The 21,446-nt window shown below is 47.5% G+C and overlaps 1 protein-coding gene across 2 annotated transcripts in view; it reads right to left on the bottom strand.

Annotated features, from left to right (window-relative positions):
• The window catches only part of NEDD4L (neural precursor cell expressed, developmentally down-regulated 4-like, E3 ubiquitin protein ligase), a 381,718-nt gene that overhangs the window by 248,390 nt on the left and 111,882 nt on the right, over positions 1 to 21,446 (bottom strand). For both annotated transcript variants that reach the window (XM_027525515.1, XM_027525516.1), the window contains exon 2: positions 12,613 to 12,686. In XM_027525515.1, the coding sequence (XP_027381316.1) occupies positions 12,613 to 12,686 (74 nt within the window). The remainder of the gene's footprint in view (positions 1 to 12,612; positions 12,687 to 21,446) is intronic.

The following is a 21,446-nucleotide window of genomic DNA, read 5'->3' as shown; positions in this document are numbered from 1 at the left end:
CTGGATATAGAAAACGCAGAGGAACCAGAGATCAAATTGCCAACATCCGTTGGATCATTGAACAAGTGAGAGTTCCAGAAAAACATCTACTTCTGCTTTATTGACTATGCCAAAGCCTTTGTGTGGATCACAACAAACTGTGGAAAATTCTTAAAGAGATGGGAATACCAGACCACCTGACCTGCCTCTTAAGAAACCTGCATGCAGGTCAAGAAGCAATAGTTAGAACTGGATATGGAATAACAGACTGGTGCCAAATCAGGAAAAGAGTACGTCAAGGCTGTATATTGTCACCCTGCTTATTTAACTTATATGCAGAGTACATCATCAGAAATACTGGAATGGCTGAAGCATAAGCTGGAATCAAGATTTCCGGGAGAAATATCAATAACCTCAGATATGCAGATGATACCACCCTTATGGCAGAAAGTGAAGAAGTAAAGAGCCTCTTGATGAAAGTGAAAGAGGAGAGTGAAAAAGCTGGCTTAAGACTCAACATTCAGAAAACTAAGATCATGTCATCCGGTCCCATCACTTTATGGCAAACAGATGGGGAAACAATGGAAACAATGAGAGACTTTTATTTTGGGGGGCTCCAAAATCACTGCAGACAGTGACTGCAGCCATGAAATTAAAAGACACTTGCTCCTTGGAAGAAAAGCTATGACCAACGTAGACTGCATGTTAAAAAGCAGAGACATTACTTTGCCAACAAAGGTCCATATAGTCAGAGCTATGGTTTTTCCAGTAGTCATGTATGGATGTGAGAGTTGGGACTATAAAGAAAGCTGAGGCCTAGAAGAATTGATGCTTTTCAACTGTGGTGTTGGAGAAGACTCTTGAGAGTCCCTTGGATGCAAGGAGATGCAACCAGTCCATTCTAAAGGAAATCAGTCCTAAATATGCATTGGAACGACTGATGCTGAAGCTGAAACTCCAATACTCTGGCTACCTGATGCGAAGAACTGACTCATTTGAAAAGACCCTGATGCTGGGAAAGATTGAAGGTGGGAGGAGAAGGGGATGACAGAGGCTGAGATGGTTGGATGGCATCACCGACTCTATGGACGTGTGTTTGAGTAAGCTCCGATCGTTGGTGATGGACAGGGAGGCCTGGCGTGCTGCAGTCCATTGGGTCGCAAAGAGTTGGACACGACTGAGTGACTAAAGAACAAAGAGAAGCATCCAAAATGAATTCTGAATTGTGCTTTTTTTTCTTTAATATTTATTTACTTGGCTGTGCCGGGTCTTAGTTGTTGCATGGGGGATCGAGTTTCCTGACCAGGGATAGAACTTGGGCCCCTTACCTCAGGAGCACGAGGCTTAGCCACCGGAGAAGTCCCCGGACTGTGCATTTTTAGAAGCATTACTTTCAGGTATAACCATTTTTCTCCCTTGAATGATGCCATTTTTGTCAACGCAGGTGCACAGGGAGCCGAGAGGGCACATCGTCAAGGCCCCCCCGGGGCTTCACTGAGAACAAGTTGACGGGGCAGCCGTCGCCCAGGGAACCATTCACAGTGAGAGATGCCTCCCTTATCTCTCTGGTCATGTAACTATAGCGGTGAGTGCTCCGCCAGCTGAATGCTGGACCTCCCTCCCTGCAATACCTACTGGCTGTGTTCCTGGAGGCTAGGTTGTCAGCTCCATTTCTGCAAAATAAATATTGTCTTCATCGTCTTACACATTCCGAGACGCTTTCACTTCTGACTCATCTCAAGCTGGCAACATTCCCTTCCTTGTCATACTTTAGTTCCTCACACCCTTCCCCCCGCCCCCAAAGGGAAACCTTTGGGAGACAAATACAGAATAAATTTCAGAATAAAGCAAGAGAAGCGTTGTTGGGGTGCAGGTGGCGGACACAGGCAGCTGAGCAAAGAAGGAGAGGCGGGAACGAGGGGCGGGAGGCGGCCAGGGAGGGGGTGAGGTGGAGGAAAGACTTCGCGTCCCCAGGACGAGCGATGTCGGGCAGAAGATCCAAACTTCACCGCCACTCCCCAGAGGCATCGTGGATTTCCGCTCTCACTGGTGCCCCTTGTAAATAATTACACTAGGGGATTAAAATACTGCCCACAGCTCTTTAGCTGCTTTAAAATTTTTTCATTTTCTCAGGCTCCACCCTGGTCAGATGAACAAAATTTATTAAGCATCTACTATGTGCAGGGTGCCTTCATATTTCTGTCGCTATGTCATGTCCAGTGCTTTTGCGACCCCATGAACTGTAGCCCACCAGGCTCCTCTGTCCAAGGGACTTCCCAGGCAAGAATACCAGGGTGGGTTGTCATTACCTCCTCCAGGGGATCTTCCTGGATCAGGGATTGAACGTGCTTCTCCTGCACTGGCAGGTGGATTCTTTACCACTGAGACACCTGGGAAGCCCTCCCTCATCTTCCTAAAACACATCCAATTCTCTGCCCTGGAGACTCGGGGACCAGAGAGCATCATTCATTGCTGCTGGAGGTGAAGGTGAGACATCCTGTAATTTTCCCTCCTCTCTCTGTTAAGCCAGGTGGCAGAGCCCAAGTTCCTCAGATGACAGATGCCAGCACGTTCGTGTGTCTGGAGTCAAGGCAAAGGAGGGGGCTGTGAATGCAGGCTTCTCATGAACGTAACAGTGAGGGTGGTACAGAAAGAGGGCCTGTCTCCTTCACCTGCTTCATTTACCAAACCCAGAAAGACACAAAGGCCAGTTTACAGGACTGTATATTTAAACTGATCCGATAGTCCCTGCATTCCGAATCGGTGCCCCTTCCAGCACAGCCTCTTCAGGGAATCCAGACCATTCTAAACATCCGTTCTTACTGCACTGGCTCTAGGACAGCAAGCCTTGGGGCCTAACACAGGGCAGAGACATGCTGGTCCCGTGCACTGACCCACCTGCCACTTCTCCCATTTCTGTCTGGAAAACCCGGTGGCCTGAATGGCATGCAAATGAAGCCTGGCATATTTTAAAAGGATGCTGCATCTATTCATACATACAAAGACTGGGAGATCAGCACACATTTGTAATAAGTTGTCTCATTTCACCCCAGGTCATCCTGATGCAGCTCTTGATATGAAAATCTAATCAAACTCTTTAGATGGATGGCGATTATTTATCTTTTTTAAATTGGAGAATAACTGCTGTACAGTGTTGTGTTTCTGCGGTGTGACAACATGAACCAGCAATAAATGTACGTATATCCCCTCCCTCCTGAGCCTCCCTCCCACTACCGAGGGATATAAAACTTAAAGAAAACATAATATAAAATAGAATAGAATAAAAATAATAAGTTGTGTGGCTGCTGTGGAAATGTCTTTATTTGGGAGGAAAGGGTGTGATAACATCCTTTCGGGGTTTGGGGGTCAGGGGAGTACGATTAGAATGAACAGCCTGTGAGCGGGATGCTCTGGGCTCCCACATGACTAATTGTGAGAGCTCAGATTTTAAGCAAATACTTTTGGCCCACAGGCCATTAGTGTTGATGCTATGATGCCCAGCAATGCCCTAGATAGCTGAGGCTGCTCCAGCAGGCCTGCACAGAGAGAGGGGCAGGTTTGCGTGGAGCTGGCAGGCCACAAACAGCCTCGGTAGAGCAGAGGGGCCCCGCCTGCACCCAGGCGGGCACTGTGCTGCAGGCAGGTCAGCTCTACACGCTGTAGACCACGCAGGGCAGAGGTCAGCACCAAATGCAGGTCATCCCTCCAGAGGCCTGAGGGCCCCGTCAGTGGAGAAGGCGAGCTGCTCAAAAGATGGCAGGAGGTGTGGGGTCCATGTTGGCCTGAGGTCCCACCCAGAGGGTGTCCACCAGCTCCAGCCACTCCACCTCACAGGAACATGAGCCAAGATGTCTAGGTTGCTGAGATTTTTTTCCCAGAAACCTGTTTTTTTAATATGAAATTTCCCAAACCCATTGGCTCAAAATTTTTATTTCCTTAGTGTACCATGGCTCGTGGTGGCTCAGACAGTAAAGAATCTGCCTGCGATGCAGGAGACCTGGATTTGATCCCTGAGTCAGGAAGATCCTCTGGAGGAGGGCATGGCAACCCATGTCAGTATTCTTGCCTGGAGAATTTCACAGACAGAGGAGCTTGGCAGGCTATAGTCCATGGAGTCTCAAAGAGTCAGACACGACTGAGAGACTGACACTTTTCACTTTAATGCACCACAGACCAAACAGACGCACTTCTGGGTTCAGCACAGAACCCCCACTATACAAACCCTGACTCTATACAAACCCTGGCCTCACTGCACCCTAGAAGCACTGGCAGTTTAGCAAAGCGACCCTCGAGGCACTGATGGCCTCGCGGTTCCTCCATCTGTTAGGAGAGCTCTCCTGTTTGCTGTTTTCCAAACGGGGCAAAGGAAAAAACAACGTCTGACCTTTTGGGAGAAAAAGCAAAGTAATACTTAAAATTTACACGTCTCTAGTGCCAAACTGTCCCCTCGCCCATTTCTTGTTGGCTACCTGGGGGCAGATTTAATTTGACAGTGGAGGGAACAGACTTTAACCCGGGGATGGATTTTAGCTCCATCAGTTACAGGACAACCAGATGCTGGGTCCTGCCTGATCAAACAGCACCCCCCTTTCCTGAACTACAGGTCTAAACTGGATTTGATCAACCTTTCAGATCAGCTCCTAATGTACAGGAAACCCAGGAGAAAGAGGGGCACAGTATTTGATACCAAGGGAAGCAATCAAATGTGGTCAGAGAGACAATGCACTGATCCCTCGAGGTCATTCAAAAAGGGGAGACAAGACTGTTCTAGATTAACAGGGTCTTAAAAGACCTCACAGCTAACTGCAACACACGACTCTCAACAGAATTCTGGGTTAAACAGCCCAATAGTAAAAGGCATTTCAGGGCTTTTATCTGGAGGAATTCAGATCATGGACTAGGTAAGAGAGTCCATCAGGCAATTACTGTTAATTTTGTGAAAACCGCATGGTGGTTAAAAGGAATATGTTCTTCGCTTTTGTTCTTGCCTTTTTTTCCCCTAGAGACACAAGCTGAAGTATTTAGGGGCTAAATGTCACGCTGCCTACAATTCACTTCAGGAAAAAAAGCAACAGACACAGCCAATGTGGCAAAGAGTTAACAACTTAACCCTAGACTGTGGGAATGGGGGTGAGCTGGTGCCACCAAGCTATCATTACATGGCATTAAGTCCCCATTAGTCTCAGCTGCTAGTAGAGGGAAGGACTTTGGCTACATTCCTCCAATGTCCAAGTCCGTACGTGTTTTAAACTTCACCAGCTGCCAAAAGAAAAAAATGACAGCAACTCAAACAGGTATAATGTGAGGCTATACCAGCTCAACACACAATGGAGAAGAAACTGTACTAAAGAAGCAACTCCACAATATGTGTCTTGGAGCCTCCCACACAAAAACTTTTATAAAATTCTCTCAATAACCTCCGATACCAGATGATACCATCCTTATAGGAGAAAGCGAAGAACAACTAAAGAGCTTCTTGACGAAAGTGAAAGAGGAGAGTGAAAAAGTTGGCTTAAAACTCAATATTCAGAAAACTAAGATCATGGCATCCGGTCCCATTACTTCATGGCAAACAGATGGGGAAACAATGGAATCAGTGAGAGACTTTATATTTTTGGGCTCCAAAATCACTGCAGATGGTGACTGCAGCCATGAAATTAAGACACTTGCTCCTTGGAAGAAAAGCTATGACCAACCTAGACTGCATATTAAAAAGCAGAGACATTACTTTGCCAACAAAGGTCCATCTAGTCAAAGCTATAGGTTTTCCAGTAGTCATGTATGGATGTGAGAGTTGGACTATAAAGAAAGCTGAGCTCAGGAGAACTGATGCTTTTGAACTGTGGAGTTGGAGAAGATTCTTGAGAGTCCCTTGGATTGCAAGGAGATCCAGATTCTGATTACTTCATATTACACTCCACGCACTGGGCCAGCCAACTCCAGGAGCACTCCAAACTGTCTGAAAAACGTATGTTTAGAGCCTAGACACTTGCTCAGCTCAGAGCTCTCAAACATACTGGTGATATGTAGACTTTGCAGCTTATCTTTTTTGCCTCATTTTCCTTATCTGCAAACTGAAAAGACCAATAGGGCCTGCGGCATAAGGGCTTTAGGGAGAATCCAGCCCACTGTGTAAATAGGTCAGGTCATGCCTGGCACGAAGGACACAATCAATAAACACAGGCCATCGTGACTCGCTCCCCGCCTTCCTTGTACCCCACTTTGGGAAAGCATGGGCCCCCAACTGCACATATCACTGTGGCCAAACACCAGGACTCGCTCAGTCTGCCACATCAGAAAGTGCCTAAGTCTACAGCCGTACCACCCTGAACACGCCCAGTCCTGTCTGATCTCAGAAACTAAGCAGGATGGGGCCTGGTTAGTACTTGGATGGGAGAATGCCCGAAAGGCTTCCCAGGAAGTCAGCTGTCCCACCTCTCACTGCTGGTGAAGAGCCCAGCTCACCGGTCCCACCTTTCCTGTCTGGATGGATGGCCATGTGCTCCCCAAACCATGACTCACTCCCTTTGCCCCATCCTGACCCTAATACTGAGGGTCAAGGTCAGGGTTTTGACCTTCCATCGCAGTCCCAGCTCAGCCTCACGCCCCCCACACAGAAGTTTCTAGACCCACTGCCGCAAGAACGTGTGTTCCCTGCTGTGGGCTTGGGAGCGGTGATTCTGCCAAGACACCAACATCAAACGGAGACCCTCCGCTGGCCACCCTGCAGGGCCCCGAGATGCTCTTCTGACACCAGCCTTTGTGCTCCCTCCCCTTCACTCATTTTGCGTCAGAGTCCCAGGCAGCCTCCCTCCACTGGTCTATATGGATGCTTCGTGAAAATTACAAAAAGTACCTGCCCTGAGTGGCAGAATTGGGGGGTGAGGGCGATGCCTGATGAGCTAATAGCACCTCTGAGAATGAGAAAGGGGACCTTCCTGGAGGAACACCAGGCCACCCTGCACCACTGCTACCATCATTAGACTCTACTACTGAAGTCAAGCCAAGCCAACTGCCCTGTGCAAGATCTCTGGGCTTATTAACGAGACTAAGAGCTACAGCCTCTGTGCTGAGATGAGGGGTCGGGGGGCGGGGAACTGGCGGAGCCAGGATGGCCCAGGGACGAGAGTGGTTTCCTCCTCTTGGGCTGGGGAGCGCGGCAGAGGTGTTGCCACCTGAACTGGAGCTGGAGAGATGGGAGAATGGCCCCAGGAAGGATGTGAGCAGACCCCAGGCAGAGGGGAAACACCCGCCAAGGCAAGAAGCAGCACATTTCAGGCATTTAGAGGACTGTGGGCTTTCAATGAAGGGGCAGGAAAAGGAGGGGAGGGGAGAGATGAGGTCATTGTCCACCCCTTCTTGAGAATCCACGATGTGCTGGTACCCTGTAAGGCAGGGGGAGTCAAAAATAAGTAAAAATAAACCCTCCCTGTCAGAAGTTAAAAATGTAGTCTAGGAGAAAAAAACAGTTATAAAATGACAGCGATGACGCACACAGTGGTCCTTCCAGGTCATAGGGCCCATGGAAGGACGTGACCTGGTAGGGGACTGGGGGGACCGGAGGAGGTGACGACCAGCGGGGTGGCTGGCAGGTGAGGGGGGGCCGTGGGGGAAAGGCAGGCGGCGGCCCGCGCGGGACCCGAGCAAGTGGCAAGCTGACCGGTGAGGGCTTGACACACCTCGTTACCAAGGGACCGGAAACCGCCACCTTAACAGGAAACTGGGTTTTCAGCCCACAGATGAGGGCGATCAAACCACACAGGAAGAGTTACCCGTCCAGGTCTGCGCCTCAGCTCAAAACGCTCTGCAGCAAGCTGGAGGGCGAGAGGTGTGGCGGTCAGTGAGTCACTCGAGGAAGCAAGGAGCAGTAGTCCGTCCAGCGGCACGGCGTCCGGGAGCCTCCCGGACGGCGGAGTCTCCTTGACCCGGAAACGCCGTGCTCGGTCCCACAAGACCACCCATTTCCAAAACGGAAGCGGGAACCCAGTGTTTTCAACACGACTTTACGTCCCTTTGGACGTGTCGCTGGCATTTTACACGTGGCCTGCTTTTTGAAAGAGTCCGATTTTCCTTTGCTCACGCTTAAAAAAAAAAAAGCCTTTCAAAAAGCTCACACAGCATGTCTGTCATAGTACGGACCATAAAGACGGGGTGTCTCTGCCTTGGGCGACCACTGTCTCCATCTGGACCCCGGGTCCTGACGTCCCACTTGATTCAGCACACCACACAAGGGTGTCCCTGTTGAGATGCCAGACGATAGGGCTGCCCTTCTTCCCCTGAAGGCTGGGCCCAAAAGGAGGCATCTTTCTCTACTACAGCCATTCTCCACACACACCAACTGCTCAGAAGTCCCAGGGGAGCAGGAGCTCAGTTATCATCTTCCAACAGAGGCCCTTTCAGTCAAGTGAGACTTTGCTGGACGGAAGCTGCAAAGTGACCCTGTGTCCTTGGCACTGGATTGGGAGGATTTCAGGTGCAGCTGCGTCGGCCACCCAAGCCCGGAGGCAGGTCCAGACACTGGTCCTCGGGGCTGCAGCCTCAAGCAGCCTCCGAGGGGCCGGGAGCCCACCCGGCAGGGCACTGGGTCGCCCCCAGCAGCATCACCTACTCCGACCAACACACCCTCCCCTCCCGCCACCCACCATGACCCCCATCCTCAGGCCAAGTGACCTAGACAGCCTCCTGTGACTCCAGACTATAAATCCAAATCCCAACACGTCCAATCCTGTATCATTTCTATCAAATCCAAGTTTCCGACAATGCCACTGATGAAAACTGTCCTTCCTCCTCCATCCATCAGGGCTCCCAGCTCCTACCCAGCCCTCCTCCTTCTGTGAAGGGAGAACTGGGGTTGTGCAAGGAAGAGGTCCCCAACCTCCCGGATATAATGCCTGATGATCTGAGGTGGGCTGATGTATGTACTGCTACTAATAATAGAGATAAAGTGCACAATAAATGCAATGTACTTGAATCATCCCTTAACCATCCCCCTCATGGCCTCCCCACCATCCATGGAAAAACTCTTGCACGATACTGGTCCCTGATGTCAAAAACACTGGGGTCAGCTGCTGTGAGGTGCAGAGGTGGAGGGGACATTCAGTGACAGGGGCTGAGGGAAAAGGGGCCTGCCGGGTTGTGGTTCAGGATGACGTGGAGAAAAGGGTCTCACTCCGGGGAGTGAGAAGCACGGAAGGCGCTACAACATGGGCCACGCTCACGGCTGCGCCCCTGCCGCCCTCAGGACACATGAGTGGTACCAGTGGATCAGTCACCCTGGGGTTCCCTCCGACCCCCGGAAACTGCCCTCCCTGCTCCCTGCTTTCTGCTCATGTACCGGAGGTGACTCGGAAAGAGGTGCTCCAGGGAACGTGGAAGAACCTTCAGGTCACTGGGCAAATGATAGGGTGCGAGCCGGCGCCCTTCTCCTGGGAGGGGCCAGCGTGGAGTGGCCCTGCTCCGTCCCCCAGCTCTCCCAGGGCCACCCACTCACCGGCAAACGGGTCTTTGGAGAACGGGGGCACCTAAGAGAGGAGGAGAGGGAAGGAGGGGGGCAGGCAGGTGTGTGCGGAACTCACTGAACTGAGACAGGGAAGGCAGAACCGGATTCAGAGCTTCTGACTCATTTTCTGGAACCCAGTCTGTGAAGCCGCGACACTGCTTCTTTCCACTGAACGTCTTGAGGCATTATCTATAACTCCTCTCTAATCTGTCCCCGAGAAATGATCCCTTCTCTTCTCGTATAAATGATAACAATTCAAGGCTCAGCTCTGCTTGGCTCTTATAAGATTTGGAGCTCAAGTCTGCTCCAATTTTAACCTCAGATCTTCTGAACAGGCTGAAAAACATAATCTGAATCCATTTCAATTTTTTTTTATGAAGAGTTTTGGATAAAACAAAACGAAAATGAATTTAAGGAAAAGTGACTGAAATTTTCCAAATCCAGCTCCTTCCTTCCAAACCCTAACATTTGATGCAGAGTCAGCGAGAACGATAGGCATTTTTTTTTTTTTTTTGACATAAAACACAATCTACTCGTCAGTGTGCAAATGCGGAACGTGAAAAGCCAACCGGCCCAGTTCTGTTCTTGATGCTGGTGCCTGTTAAGTAGTAGAAGAAAGATAGTAAAAAGAAGCCTCTGTCTCCAATAAATGTCTCGTTTAGTTAGAGGGAAGTGAAGCGTTAGAGCATTGGTTCAGGCGCGTGGTGAGCTGCTCAGGGGCTTCGCAGTCACATGAGGAAGAAGCTGCAGGTGGATGCGTCTCCCAGCCCAGCACCTGGAGCTCAGGCTGGCGGCAGCGCCCCAGAGCACGTCGTTTCCTGGAGAGACGACTCAGAAAGCTAACCCTCCGTCAGTCATCTGGGCACGCTGAAGCATGAGAGATTTTTTAAAAAATATTTCCCCGATATTGAACGTGCATCAATTTTACTTATTTATAGGCGATACTGCAGCATCAGTTTCAGGGCCCCACAATAAAGCAAATATCATCATACACTGAGCCACACAAACTCGGGCTTCCCATGACATATCACACAGTTACTTTTAGTCTATTAGATGTGCAATAGTTATAAATAGTCCATATATTAGTTATTTATAGTCTGTTGGATGTGCAATAGCATTCTTTTTGTAAAAAGTGTAAGTACCTTAATTTAAAAATACGTTCTTGCTTAAAAAATAATGTCAGCCATCGTCTGACAACATAGTTGCCACAAACCTTCCATTTGTTTAAAAAAACAACAAACAAACAAAAAAAAAACAGTACTCTGCTGCTGCTAAGTGGCTTCAGTCGTGTCTGACTCTGTGCAACCCCATAGACTGCAGCCCACCAGGCTCCCCATCCCTGGGATTCTCCAGGCAAGAATACTGGAGTGGGTTGCCATTTCCTTCTCCAATGCATGAAGGTGAAAAGTAAAAGTGAAGTCGCTCAGTCCTGTCCGACTCTGAGCGACCCCATGGACTGCAGTGCAATAAAGTGAGATATGCCTGGATTTCTAATTGGTCATTTCGCCAGGTGCAAGTCATTAGTAACTTAGTGATTTCTTTGCTAAATAAAACTCAAAGCAGGCATGGTGCGACTTCTGTGGGGATCCAGTGGCTAAGCTCCACGATCCCAGTGTGGGCGCCCTGGGTTCGATCCCTGTTCAGGGAACTAGATTCCACATGCCACAATTTAAAGAGTTCTCATGCCGCAACTAAAGGCCCCACACTGCAACTGAAAAAAGATCCTGCATTCTGCAACCAAGACCCAGAGCAGCCTAATAAACAAGTATTGGAAGAAAAAAACCAGGCCTGGTAACAGCACAGCGTATAAAAGAGGTCTGACCAACGGCAGTCAGGGGCTTCAGCGGGGTGTGGGAGGACGAGCTGAGCTGGACAGAACGAGCCTCGTCACGCAGCATCTCCAGGGTCAGGCTGAGGCCCTGAGGCCAGAGCATCACCACGGGCCACCATCCTGGGGACACAGACGATGAGCCAGGGTTTCGACGAGGTGATTCCAGCAGCCAGCATGGCCCTCGTGGTTCAACCCCATGGGGTACCCAACGTGAAGAGGGTGTCCTGAGAGGGGGCCAGCGATCTGTTTCAGCACCACTGGCATATGTGGCAGGCCACTGGCAGCCCTTCAGGATTTAAGAATTAACCTTTCCTGTTTCCATTAAACAGGGAAGATAAATTAGATCAACTTCTGCTATAGGCCAAAAGTTCAAAAGGGCTTTCTTCTCTGAAATCTGGTTCAAATTCTAGCTCCCAGCAGCTCTAATCCTTACTCTGCTCCCAGGTCTTACAACTTATGGCAACACACTGTCAAGAGTCAATAGGGCTGACTGAAAAATACAGGAATACCAGGTGCAACACCCAAATTAAAAAGCTGAAACACCCCAAATGATTAGGCTGCCAGTGCTTCTGTAAATGCCACTGCTGCTGCTGCTGCTGCTAAGTCGCTTCAGTCGTGTCCAACTCTGTGTGAGCCCACAAACGCAGCCCACCAGGCTCCCCCGTCCCTGGGATTCTCCAGGTAAGAACACTGGAGTGGGTTGCCATTTCCTTCTCTAATGCATGAAAGTGAAAAGTGAAAGTGAAGTCGCTCAGTCGTGTCTGACTCTTAGCGACCCCATGGACTGCAGCCCGCCAGGCTCTCTGTCCATGGGATTTTCCAGGCGAGAGTACTGGAGTGGGGTGCCATTGGAATCACCAAATCTCTTAATTCCAAAATTACACATGTCAAAAAATACCCAGTTCTCCCAGGAACAAAATGATCCTTTGTTTCCCTCAGCTAGAGTTGATTAAATAAAGCACACACACACACACCAACAGGAATATATTAAAATGAACACAAACATATTCTCAAACTTATTTTCTGCTGCAGAAAAACAGAAACATCTGAATCTAATTTCCTCATTAAACCCATGGGAAGGCCAAGCCAGCCCAGCTGAGACAAGGTCTATACCCCTGCAAGAATGTGGGCCCTGAACCAGTTGCATCTGCATCGCCTACTCAGTCAGAAACTGGTGGAAGGGGGCAGCAATCTCTGCTTTAAGAAGCCGCCCCCCTCCCTCCGGGTGATTCCCATGGATGCCTGAATTCGAAAAGTTTTTGCTTAAACTCCAGAAACCTACACAACAACAAAGCAGACATACCTGGCTCCGAAGATGTCCTTCTTGGCGAGATCAATTCCAGAAACAACCTTCACTCTGAGAATACGCGACTCTCCCTGTTGGAGAGGGGGAAAAAAATAGATTAAAAAACAGACTTTTGATCCATTGTTTTCTTACCCAATACACAAAGTCAATGATTCCTCTTCAGTCTAGTGGTGGGATCTGGAACAAAGCAATGGGTGATCGATCCTTCCTTAGACTAAATTCCAAAGGCAACATTCCTGTTCTGAAATCCTACAACCCTTAGGATATACTGCAAAGACTGAATAAGCAAGTGGATGTCCTACAACCCTCGACATTTAGAGCAACCAAGTTAATTAAGCACAAGTTTAATTCAAACTAGGTCATGCAGATCAATTATTTCTACCATTGATAGGAAATATTTCCCAGCTGTAGCAGGAACACAGCCGCACACATGAGACCACTGAGATGACGCCCAAGTGCAACAAGATCCCATAAATTCCATAAATAATTCCTCCTTTGAAGTTAATATACATGTGTGTGAGGGCCGAGAGAGGAATTTCACATGGTAAAAATCTCTTCTCAAAATTACAGTTTCAAAATGTCAGTGCTGGCAAGCAAAAATAATGTCTCGTGCCAGTAAAAAAAAAAAAAAAAAAAAAGGCATCACCCCAAATGGAAATGACCCCAAACCATCTCAGAAGCCATTCATTCATTCATCTGCCCGCTTATTCATTCATTCCAATGTTTTCTAAGCAGCTCCGAGGCAGTGCGCATGGAGCTTGGACTTGAAAGTGCTGATGGTCCATTGAGAGGGATGCGCAAAGCGATAGCACAGGCCCACGCGTTGGTGCCACGGCGGGAGAAGGGCTAGTCTGTGGCTAAGGCATTCGGGACAGACGAGACGGCTTACAGGGAGGGGAAGACAGAAACCCAGGGTGACTCTCAGGCTCCGGTTTCAGTCACTAAGTCTTAACATAAATCAAAACAGAGGATTCAGTTGGATTCCAGGTGCCATATGAAACAACCAGATGGGGGGGGGAAGATGACTAAATAGATAAATAGGAGAGACACCTAGTCTTGGCTAGATACTTGGGAGTTTTCAGTGTAGAGTTGACAGGTAGAGCTCAAGATGTGTGAGAAGTTATCCAAGAAGAGTGAGAACAAAAAATAGCTCTGGATGGAGCCCCACGTGCAGAGGGGCAAGAGAGAAGTAATCCGAAATTTGTCTACCCAATGTGTTTAGAGAAGACATAGGTGAGGGAAAGAAAGCCCTGAGTGACCTGTAGGGTCTGTCATGTCAACGGAGATGAAGGCAGGGTGAAACAAAATACGGGAAAAGGGTGCTGAACCCTTGTCCACTAGCCGCTCAGATCAAGGACACATACATGCAATTGAACACATTTGAGAACCTTTCCCTTCCAGGATTCTTTACCCCTCCAACCATCACTCCGAACAGAAGGCTGCTCGCATGCAAACACAACAAGGGACACAAACATGTGTGTCTTATTCCCTTTCCAGAGGCCTGCAGTCAAGTCGGACAGGATTTCACGCTTTCCAGCCTGCGTGAAGGGCTTCCCTGGTGGCTCAGAGGCAAAGCGTCTGCCTGTAATGCAGAAGACCTGGGTTTGATCCATGGGTCAGGAAGATCCCCTGGAGGAATGGCAACCCACTCCAGTATTCTTGCCTGGAAAATTCATGGACAGAGGAGCCTGGCAGGCTACAGTCCATGGGATCGTAAAGAGTCGGACACGACTGAGCAACGTCACTTCACTTCAGCCTTCACGAAAGGATTCAACCAGGTCAGAGATAACTAAAACAGGGCCATACTACCGGACCTACTAAAGCTCCCAAGGTTACACAGCCTTCTCTTGGTCCTTGAAGCAGGTGCTGAGCACGCTTCCCTTTCTCTTACACAGTCAGGTCACCACCAATCATCAGGGATTCCTTCTTAGCATGTTCTCTAGGCTAAGGCTTTCCATTTCTCACAGCAAGCTGTACCTGTAGCCATCATTTGACAGGTCCTCTGGCCAGCTCAGATGGTAAAGAATCTGCCTGCAGTGCGAGAGATCCAGGTTTGATCCTTGGGTTGGGAAGATCTGCTGAAGAAGGGAATGGCTACCCACTCCAGTATCCTTGGGGCTTCCCTGGTGGCTCAGACGGTAAATAAAGAATCTGCCTGGAATGTGGAAGACCTGGGTTCAATCCCTGGGTTTGGAAGATCCCCTAGAGGAGGGCATGGCAACCCACCTCAGTATTCCTGCCTGGAGAATCTCATGGACAGAAGAGCCTGGCAGGCTACAGTCCACAGGGTTACAAAAAAGTTGGACATGACTAAGCAACTTTCTTCACTTTCTGGCCTACTCAGCTCAAGTAATGCCACAGTTTAAGTATTTTTTACACGTGGATCAAACTTTGGCAACACACCTGTGGAGAGTTCCTGGTACACCTGGGAGAGTTTATGACCCACTTATAATGCCTGTGGGCTTCCCGGTGGCTCAGTGGTAAAGAACCTGCCTGCCAATACATGAGATGTAGGTTCGGTCCCTGGGTCAGGAAGGTCCCCTGGAGAAGGAAATGGTAACCCACGACAGTATTCTTACCTGGAAAATCCCATGGACAGAGGAGCCTAGCGCCCTACAGTCCATGGGGTCACAGAGAGTCAGACATGACCAAGCACTCATGCACACACAAGTACCCATAGCATACCAGTTGAGAACCACAGGTTAAAATGAAATCCTCGTTTGCCAGGCAAAGAGGTTAAGACTTTACTTGGGGGAATAAGGAACCATTCAGAAGAAGAAATGAGGACAAGGAGATGAACATATTTTTTCTATCACCTTGCCTCCCCGTTTCAACTCTGCCATCCTCTACCAATAACAGATCATGCAAATCAGCAATTCTCCCCGACACCACTGTGCACAGAAGGGATGTTGGCTGGAACCCCCAGAGGATGGATACCATTAAAGGAAAGCACTTCATCTCCAGGCTGGTCCTGGATGCTGGCTGAAGCAGATGTGTGATGTAGCAGCAGGAAGGTAAAAGGACCTATGAGAAGCGGGGAGGAGGAGGAAGGGTCTGCAAAGCAGTAACTCCTTCCAAAGACCAACTCAGAGCAGCCCAGCTAGTTATGCACTTGTGGCTGATGTGGGGGCGACAAAGAAGGGACAGCTTGATGGAAACCGAGATACAGTCAATCCAGGCACAGAGGAGAAGACAAGGGTTCTGGTTAGAAATGCCCTGTTGCACATCCTTTGGGGTTTTGAAAATCCTGGACAGAGTCCTGGACTTTCTACCAACTCCATAGGGGGTTCAATGGAACCTTGACTGGGTTCTAAGGAATAAGATGAGCCCTGCTAACAGCAGTGCCCTTGGGTTTAACATTGGGTGGATGTTCTTACACTGGACAGACCTTCTCTGCAAAAACATACATTTTAAAAATCAGAGAACATATCTACAAATAAATGAATAAAAATAAGTTTAAATTAATGGACACTTAGAATTTTTTTATGAAAACTGATGTATTCATTCAATAAGCTTGAACAACTGTTCTAAGATTTAGGGATACAGCCATGAAGACAGACAGAACCTCTACCCCACCCTGCCCACATTTTAGTGCTGAGAGTGTGCTCAACCCCATGGAGAAACAAATCCAGAGGCTCTGAACACATTAAACTTTTGTACCTACACTGATTCAGTAAACAAATTCTCGCCTAGGAATCAATCCTAAGAAAATAAACACGGATACATGTACCAAAATCCAAAAAAAAACTAGATAAGTCATCAAAGCATTTATGTAAAAGACACAAAAGTAGACATTTAAATATTCATGGCAATTCCACGCAGTGGTCTATAGTACTGTCATTAAAAATGTGTGCACTCTGTCAGGATCTTCATTCATCCCACAAGTTTGTATTAAGCAGCCACAGCTGCGGGACTCATTACCTCGGGATAGAGATGCGACAAACTGAAGCTCCCCCCACTTAAAGTAACCCACAGTCTAGCGAAGAGAGGTGGGGTACAAGCAAATCCAAACAAACAAGCCAGATGATATCTAATGGTGGTGACTGCTCGACTACAATAGCACAGTCGAAAAAAAAAAGCAACCACGAGGAGGGAGGGAGGGAGGAGATCTACGCCTGGTAGCTGGAGAGGTGACATCTGAGCTGAAAGCTGAAGAAGACAGCAGGTGCTGGGCTGTGGGGGGCTCAGGCAGAGATGCTGGCAGCTCCCATCGCCGCAGAGGACAAGTCCAAGCGGAGAGGCTGTGGGGGCGGGGGCAGCATGGCCGGCGGGGTCAGAGTGCGGTGGGCCAGCCTCGTGGGGGTGGGGGGCATAACTGCAACCATCTTTGGAAAGTTTCAAGCAGGACAGTGACAACATTTGACTTCAGTTTTTAAAAGACCCCTTCGGTTGCTGGGGGACAGTCACTTCAGGGGACCAAGACCAGGAGCGGGGAGACCAATTACAAGCAGATCTGGAAAGAGAGGGCGGGGTTTCACATACGGCGGAGATGGAGAGGGGACCAGATTTTGCCCACAAAATCATGTTCAAAATAAACTATTTGTTTTTTCTTTTTTTTAAAGAAAGTTACAAAACGGTTTATACAACTGAGTTAGAGACCAGCACGTTGTTGAACAGGCTGTTTCCCCTTTCGACTACGACTGGCAAGGAGACTACATTTCCCAGCACACCTTGCAGTTGGGTGCGGTAATGCGACTAAGTTCTGGCCAATGAGACGTGGGCAGAAATGCTGGCTGCATTTTCCAGACGAGGTCGGTAAGACCCTCCCGCTCACCCATCCAATCTTGTCCCCCTTCCCCTGCCCAACAGAAAATTCTGAAGGCCAAGAAGGCGGCGCATCTCCCGCCTCACTCTGCCCCTTCCACCTTCACCTACCGACCCTTCCCAGGCGGTGAAGTGCAGACTTGCAGAGCTTACTCTCACTGAAAGCTGCAGGTTGCTTTAGCTTTTAACCTGCCTTCACAATACAGTCGCATTTTAAAATAAATATCAACTATATATTCAGGCACACGCAAAGCCCTAGAAAGGGTGATGATAAGAATGATCATCTCTGGATAATGGATAACTTCTTTTTGCTTATTTGCATTTTTTTCCTTTTGAAACATTAAATATTTTTGTTTGGAAACTACATTTATGTAGAAACTTCAGAAAATACGAAAGGGGGAAGAACAGAAAATTTAAAATCACAGGCATAGGAATACAGGTTTCCATATTTTTGAAATGAAGAAACCTTTTGTCCCAAGAAAACACAGCTACATGTTGTATTTTAGCTAACTCTCAAAGGCACAGAGGTGTCTATTTGGAGGACAAGAATAGAGTTCTCATGTAATATGGAGTCAACAGCTGGGAGATAAAAGGGGAGAGGGCCTTTATTGAGCACTTCCTATTTACAAGCTGTGGTTGCAGGAAATTTCACTTCGCCCTGAAGGTTAGGAGCGGGAGAGCAGGAAAGAAAATGCTACTCTTAAAAAAAATAGTTTCTGGATTAAAGATCTAAATGTAAGATCAGAAACTATAAAACTCCTAGAGGAGAACATAGGAATGCAAACTAGTACAGCCACTATGGAGAACAATGTGGAGATTCCTTAAAAAACTGGAAATAGAACTGCCTTATGATCCAGCAATCCCACTGCTGGGCATATACATTGAGGAAACCAGAATTGAAAGAGACACGTGTACCCCAATGTTCATTGCAGCACTGTATATAATAGCCAGGACCTGGAAGCAACCTAGATGTCCATCAGCAGATGAATGGATAAGAAAGCTGTGGTACATATACACAATGGAGTATTACTCAGCCATTAAAAAGAATACATTTGAATCAGTTCTAATGAGGTGGATGAAACTGGAGCCTATTATACAGAGTGAAGTAAGCCAGAAAGAAAAACACCAATACAGTATACTAACGCATATATATGGAATTTAGAAAGATGGTAGCAATAACCCTGTATACAAGACAGCAAAAGAGACACTGATGTATAGAACAGTCTTTTGGACTCTGTGGGAGAGGGAGAGGGTGGGATGATTTGGGAGAATGGCATTGAAATATGTATAATATCATATATGAAACAAGTCGCCAGTCCAGGTTCGATGCACGATACCGGATGCTTGGGGCTGGTGCACTGGGACGACCCAGAGGGATGGTATGGGGAGGGAGGAGGGAGGAGGGTTCAGGATGGGGAACACATGTATACCTGTGGCAGATTCATTTTGATATGTGGCAAAACCAATACAATACTGTAAAGTTAAATAAAATAAAGTAAAAAAAGTAATAATAAAAAAAAGTTTTTTACACACAGGTTTCAGACATTCAGTAAAAACTTCTTATCTTTGCTTCCTCTCAATAACAAGGTTGCACACCATAAGATAAGCAGCCATCACCACTCTGCAAGGAAACACATGACCAGGTATATGACTCATTTATCAGATGCAGTGGGCCCCACGCTGAGCAGCTACACTCTCTGAAGCATTTTATTACTTTCATAAAATCTATGCATGACATTTTAGTCCCTGGTTATGACTCCCCAGAATCAAATATTTAACTAAGGTGGATTATGACAATGAAAATATTATCTGGAGATGGATTGTATGAGGCAGAGAAGAAGTGAGGCCAGATAACCCAGGCTATCCCGACTTTGAGGGTTCCTCCCATTCTATTAATCAACTGTCCTGCATTGTTATTTGGTAACAAGGATTCTCTGCATTTGACATGTATTTCTCCTTCCTACTTAATTTTCTAATTCTTCATCAAGATATTAAACAAGGCGCTCAAACCATAAAATGGATGGTATTCTGAAGGCTCATTTTGTAAGTCAGTTGTTTACAATTCAGTTCAGTTCAGTCGCTCAGGCATGTCCAACTCTTTGTGACCCCATGAACCGCAGCACACCAGGCTTCCCTGTCCATCACCAACTCCCAGAGTTTACCCAAACTTAGGTCCATTGAGTCAGTGATGCCATCCAACCATCTCATTCTGTTGCCCCCTTCTCCTCCTGCCTTCAATCTTTCCCAGCATCAGGGTCTTTTCAAATGAGTCAGCTTTTCGCATCAGGTGGCCAAAGTACTGGAGTTTCAGCTTCAGCATAAGTCCTTCCAATGAACACTCAGGACTGATCTCCTTTAGGATGGACTGGTTGGATCTCCTTGCAGTCCAGGGAACTCTCAAGAGTCTTCTCCAGCACCACAGTTCAAAAGCATCAATTCTTCAGGGCTCAGCTTTCTTTATAGTCCAACTCTCACATCCATACATGACTACTGGAAAAACCATAGCTTTGACTGGACAGACCTTTGTTGGCAAAGTAATGTCTCTGCTTTTTAATATACTGTCTAAGTTGGTCATAACTTTCCTTCCAAGGAGTAAGCATCTTTTAATTTCATGCCTGCAGTCACCATCTGCAGTGATTTTGGAGCCAAAAAAAATAAAGTCAGCCACTGTTTCCACTGTCTCCCCATCTATTTGCCATGAACGACTCAGTAGCCTGCTCATATAAACTGTGTGTAAACAATGACCAGATCCCCACGCCCACCCACAAAACCTCTTAAATACAGCATCTATCAAAGTGCTTCCTTTGGTAAAAATAAATCTCAAGTCCAACTCAACACAAGACACTAGAATTGACCTTTTCTCCATGAATCTGCCTTGAGAAGGTGAACTTTAATCCTTTATTTCCGATTATATTTTATTCCCAATTCTTAACAATGGCAAAGGATTCCCACCCCAAAAGGTGGTATCTGGGTTGTGAAATAGTGGTCTTACTCCACAGGGATCCACTGTGACCCCACATATCATACACACCAGCTGTCCATGTGGACAAGGAAGTCTGGCGCCAGGGCACCTCTTAATTGTTCTCCCGTAAATGAGTTTATGTCTTTACCTTCCATATTCTACAGTATATTTGTAGTTCTAGTTATTATTAACACTTGCAGTAAACACTCTAGATTAAAAGAGATAATTGATAATTTTGTGCCGCTCAAGTATCTAAGTTATATATACATCAACTAACTTTAGTTGCCTTAAAAAAATAAGACAACATGTGGGAAGTGTCCACATAGTGCCTGATACCCAGAAGATACCGTTCATCTCTCCATTCCCACCTGGCTCTTGCCCCAACTAGGAGACAAGATTGTGTTCCAGATGTTTTTGAAAATCCTGCACCGGCCCATCACCCCACATTCTCATCATCGCCAACTCTTGCTATATCCTATCCTCTCTACCTCCTTTCTCCCCTTTCTACCCCAATTCCTGTCCGCTAAACCTGTGCCCCTATTCACTCTCTTGAGGGGTTCCCTGATCTCACAACGCTGGTAACTTTTCTCTCTCCCTCCCTGTGCGTTCTCCACTTTGACCTAATGACACACTCAACAACAACAATGTGTTGAGTGATTCATCTTCAAGGCATTTTCCTAGCAGAAAGGAGGAGCACAAAACTGAGCAAGACGGTCTTCTCTGCTGCTCGGGGCCTAGCAGTCAACTGTGGGGGTTAGACACACACACATGTGAAATACGCCTAGGATACAGGGCTGACACAGAGGAAAAGATGTGTGTGATGAGAACAAAGATGGAGGACGGAAAATAAGAGCAGCTCAACACCAAGACTACACGTCCAGCTCAAGCTCACGTGATAAAGATGACAGCAAACAGCCCCGGCCCACAAGACTATCCGCGGTAGCTGTTCACCAGTGTCAGTCTGACACATAATATATGAAACAAGCGAAGTCCCAAGGATATCAGTTGTGGAAAAAGCTGCAGAAACACTGGATCCTGCACAATCTAAATTCCTTAACTTCTACTAGATTACAGCCATTCTTCTACCCAACAAATAGGAGGAAGT

Source organism: Bos indicus x Bos taurus, chromosome 24 (genome assembly GCF_003369695.1).
Source record: "Bos indicus x Bos taurus breed Angus x Brahman F1 hybrid chromosome 24, Bos_hybrid_MaternalHap_v2.0, whole genome shotgun sequence".
NCBI lineage: Eukaryota > Metazoa > Chordata > Mammalia > Artiodactyla > Bovidae > Bos > Bos indicus x Bos taurus.
The sequence above is the reverse complement of the archived record's forward strand: the minus strand, read 5'-3'. Positions and strand labels throughout refer to the sequence as shown.